This window comes from Neophocaena asiaeorientalis, unplaced genomic scaffold (assembly GCF_003031525.2).
Source record: "Neophocaena asiaeorientalis asiaeorientalis breed wild unplaced genomic scaffold, Neophocaena_asiaeorientalis_V1.1 scaffold473, whole genome shotgun sequence".
Taxonomy (NCBI): domain Eukaryota; kingdom Metazoa; phylum Chordata; class Mammalia; order Artiodactyla; family Phocoenidae; genus Neophocaena; species Neophocaena asiaeorientalis.
In genome coordinates, this window is record NW_020174935.1 from 1,058,157 (window position 1) to 1,063,042 (window position 4,886).

The 4,886-nt window shown below is 54.4% G+C and overlaps 1 protein-coding gene across 1 annotated transcript in view; it reads left to right on the top strand.

The window, feature by feature from the left end:
* Positions 1–366, top strand: part of LGALS1 (galectin 1) — a 3,753-nt gene extending 3,387 nt beyond the window's left edge. The window contains exon 4 of the mRNA XM_024761648.1: positions 167–366. Coding sequence (XP_024617416.1) covers positions 167–313 — 147 coding nt within the window. The 3' untranslated portion in view covers positions 314–366. The remainder of the gene's footprint in view (positions 1–166) is intronic.
* Positions 367–4,886: the final 4,520 nt, after the last annotated feature.

Below are 4,886 nucleotides of genomic sequence, written 5' to 3' on the forward strand. Positions count from 1 at the left end.
AAGCATCATCCCCTCTCCCAACCTCAGGGCCTCACCATGAAGCGGGGCTGTTGTCAGGGCTACGTGAGGAAAGGGCTCTGGGGGGCCTAGGACCTGCAGGCCGTGGCTGCAGAGCCGAGGCTCCCGCTGTGGGGTCCACACGCTCACTGCTCCTCTCCACCCCCAGGTGTGCGTCTCCTTCGACCAGGCAGACCTAACCATCCAGCTGCCTGGTGGATACGATTTCAAGTTCCCCAACCGCCTCAACCTGGAGGCCATCAACTACCTGGCGGCCGATGGCGACTTCAAGATCAAGTGCGTGGCCTTTGAGTGAAGCCAGCCGGCCCATGGCCCCCAATAAAGGCAGCTGCCTCTGCTCCCCCTGAACCAGCCTCCTGTGTGTGTGGGTGTGGAAGAGGAGGGTTCCGCCGACTCCCCCAGGCTCTGCCCCTTCTTCACTTCCATTCACTGCCTCGGTGCATGCATACCTTTTTTTTTTTGGCTGCGCTGTGCGGCTTGTGGGATCTTAGTTCCCTGACCAGGGATTGAACCCGGGCCCATGGCAGTGAAAGCGCCGAATCCTAACCACTGGACCGGCAGGGCATTCCCTCGATGCATACCTCTTAAGTGCTAGTGACATCTTGTTCCCCTGGGTCCCCTGGGCTGAACAGAGAGCTCAATACACAGCGAGGGGCTCAGTACTAAATAAGACCCAGTCACTGCCCTCAAACAGCTCCCAACTCACTGGGCCCGAGCACACAGTAGATGCACAAAAGATGTTGAAATAAACGAAAACGGGGGAAGAGAGGCAAGGACAGACTGATTCATGCCATGGTATCTGGGGCAACACGGGGAAGTGGAAGGAATACCTGGGGCCCCTGTCATTTGTTTTCATGAACTAGAAAGAGATATGGTTCAGACAATGCAGGGAAAGCAGCTGTGTGCCCCTGTGGGCCTTAACTGACCTCTCTGAGCCTCGGTTTATTCATTTATATGAGGGGGATGATAGCACAGAGACCACCGTGGGACTGTTGGGAGGATGAAATGAGGTGTGTGATGGAGGATGAGTGTCGGGCCTGGCACAACGTACACACGCAGTGGAGTGTTTCCCGTCGCTGCCGCACTACCTCTTGAGATCTTATCCCCCGAATCTGAAGGGGAGTAAACAGGCTCTGAGTGATGACTCCCTGGTCTCTACCAGGCCCGGCTGAGCCTTCTGGGGCTCCCCAGGCATCCCAGCTTTGTGGCGCCAGGCCACACACCTCAATGCTACAGTGTACGGGCAACCAGGGTGCTAGTCTGGAAACTCGGGTTCTGTGGCCCTCCTCAGGACCCTCAACCCAACATAGGGAAGATGGGCTTGGGCGATAGCCCTGTCACCACCTGCTGGACCGTTTCTGTATAGGAGGAATTGGGGTCGGTGGCAGGATACGCCAGCCCCTGCAGAGAACCTACAAGTAGAGGCCCGTGGGCCTACTTGAAGCCCCGCCTTCAGGTTCTCAGAGGCCTCCTGCTGCACACAGCCTGTTCCCTGCACCGCAGAGTGCGGGAGACTCACCCTCCCTGAGATGAGGCCTCCATGAGCCTCTCCTCTGCTGGTTTCCAGAGGACGTGTTTTCCAAGACCGGCCAGGCTCCGTTACCTTGGAGGGCAGTCACATTCACTTGTTGCAAGTGATGGGACATGAGCTGATAGCTGGGCAACTCTGCAGACCGACCACTCCCCTGCACCTTTTCCTTTCTGCTCCCTGCTGTAGGGCCCCCTACTTCCCTGTGAAACAGCCCCTGGGAACTGAGCCAATGTTCCAAGAAGGCTTGGAATCAGGACCTCAGTTGGCACCCCCAACCCCCAAGGCAGTCTCCTGAGGTATGTGTTGGGTGGGAGCCTGGCAAATCTCACTCTCCAGGACAGTCCAGCACTAGCTGTGGAACCCTGGGTAGGTCTCTTCCACCCCCCGGTCTGAGTTTCCTCATCCATAAAATGGGGGTCATTATTTTCACCTGGCCCTTTTGGGTGGGTGATTCCCATCTCAGTGGGTCTGCTGGAGGGCACATCTCTATAAGAGGGCCAAGAAGGATGGAGCGCAAAGGCTGGGAGCTGCCATGAGCCACACCCAATCTCCAGGCTCTCCTGGGGCACCCAACTGGCCACCCAGAGAGAAACGCTTTGGAAGTCTGGCTGTGGATGGCGCGCCCTCTGCTGGACATCAGAGAAAGTGTCTTCTTGACTGCCTTTCTCTGATGCCACTTATTCTCTCTCTACACTGGCGGAACTCAACCATGCTCCAGGACTGCGACTACAACCAGACAGAGGAAAGCCCTGGGGCAGATAAGGAGAGAGACCACTGGCGGTGGAGGAAAGAAACTGGGCTCGGAGTCAGACAGACTTGTGTCCAAACCCCAGCTCTATCACTGTGTGCCCTTGGGCCAGTGAATCAACCTCTCTGAACATGTTTCCTCATCTATCAAATTGCATTAGTACTAGTATCCACCCTGTGCGGCCGTTGCAAGGATCGGCTGAGATAACGTAGAGAACTTCACTGTGCCTGGCGCATAGTAGGAGCTCCGTAACTGTTGGTTCCCTTCACCTCTTTTAAGACTCGGTGTGTCTCAAGAGCCTGTGAAACTGGGTCCAGAGAAACTAAGCAGAGTTCTGCCCTTAGACCACTCAAGCTTCACCCTCAGCACTTGCTCTTCTTGTCTGTGTGACCTTGGGTAAGTGACTGCACATCTCTGGGCCTCGTTAAAATGGAACTCATACCTCAAAATAGATAATCGTGTAAAGAGCTAAATTAATGGCAGCTGCCGTTATTCTTTTGGCTCATCATCTTCATCATCATTTCTATTACGGAGAACGTACCACCTCTTGCTGTGCCTGGCACACAGCAGGTGCTCAATAAACATAAAAATAATGTCAAGGAGAAGCTGACTTAAAAAGGGAAGTGTTTTAGACCGTGAGTTGCAGTAAATGGCTCTCAAGCTTTTGGAATCTGGGTGCGGTTGCCAGTCCTGCATCTCTTTTCCTGGAGTAAAGGGGACCTGGAACTCCCAGGGAAGAGTTTGGAGCAACAGCACCTGCCCGAAGTGGCGAGCTTCACTCTGCACTGGGAGCTTTCGCAGATGTGACCTCCCTGAACCACTCGTGGGCTGGCAGCTCGGGCCCGGTGGGCTGCGAGGGCGGACTGTACAGAGCTCCCCACACGAGGTCCTGCATAAGCAGGTGTCTCCTTACTCGGTCCCCAGTCTCTGCGCCTGACCGGAAGCTCCGGGAGGGCAGAACCACTCCACACACAGGGCAGCAATTGAGAATGGCGCTGCACACCACTTAATAATGGGGTGACTTTGCTTAAGTCACTTATCTCTGAACCTCCACATAAGGCGGCTCGCTGGGCATCTTTTTTGGGGGCATCACTGCATCCAAGGCAATGCTTTCTCCCAGGAGGAGGGTGCCAAGGGTGGCATGGGGCATAGCCATTATAGGGTGGCGGGCAGAGGGGCGGTTGTTCATCACCCTGAAGTGCCCTGCTGTGCCCTGTATTTGAGGATAACTTCCTCTCAGTGCCCAACGTGGAATCCCTCAGGCGGAGGACCCTTGTGGAATGGGTTCAACATTCGTGGAGAGATGCACCTACGGTGTGCCTAGCTTCTTTCAAAGCTCATGGTCAGGGTCTGCGTCTTGCCCTCCAGAGGGGGTGTGCTGCTACCGGGAGAGTGATCCCTCAGGCCAGCGCCCCAGGATGCTGGGCCATGGGGCCAGTGACCCAGGTCAAGTCTCAGTTTTACCAAAGAACAGCAGTGTAACCCTGGACAGGTTGCTTCCCCTCTCTGAGATAACAGTTGCCTTCTCTGTGTGCCTGGCACACAGTAGGCACTCAATATGTGTGTGCTTACTTGCTCTCTGGGCTCCAGTCACTTGTCGAAGGAGAGCATTGGGTCCTAAGAGTCTGTTATCCACACTCTCAGATTGTTCTGTGGTCACCTCCTCTGGGAAGCCCTCCACACTGGAAGAGCCAACCCTGAGCTCCTCCAGCCTCCCGTGAATCTCACAGCAGAGGTGTCATCGCCTGGACTGTAATGATCATTGACCCTGTGAACCCATGAGTCCTTAAGGGCAAGGGCAGCATTTTGTCTGCAGTACACAGCACAGATGAGTTGAGAATGGGGGATTCAGGCATACAATCCCAGCTACTAAAATTCCCCTTCAGGTGTTTTACTTACTGCCTTCACATTCATGCCCTCAATTTTAGTAGAGGATGTGTTACTACATCCCAACTCCATACTTGGGGAACTGAGGCACAGAGAAGGGTGATGGCTTGTGTAGCAAACACATGTGTGGCATGTATTATGTTATACATACACGCTGCATAACACACTTATCCCTCACAATCAGGGTTCTCAAAATTTGGTCTGTGGATCAGCAACAACAGCATCACCTGAGCACTGCCTGAAGTGCAAATTCTGGGGCTCACTCCAGAACTGCTGAATCAGAAACTCTGGGGTGGGCCCGAGCGATCTGGGGTTCAGCAAACCCTCCAGGGGATTCTGATGCACGCCAACGTTTGGAAACCACTGCCTTACAATACCTACCAAGTCACTATGATTAGTCCTCTTTTACAAACAGGGTGACTGAGACACAGCGAAGGCAACTGGTCCAGGACCATACAGCTGTAACTGGGGTACCAGGATTCTAATCCAGGTAGTTTGGCTCCAGAAACGTGCTCTTGGAGACCACCACGGAGTTGACATCCAAATCAAAAGAAGGATCAGCAATCTTGGGCCATTCACTAATAACTCTGTTTTGAGCACCTACTGTGTGCAAGGCACCGTGCTAGGCGCTGGGACCTCTGGGTCTCGCTCTCACCGTTGTTAGTCTAAGAGAGGGAGTGGGGCTGGGAGTCGCGGGGGTGG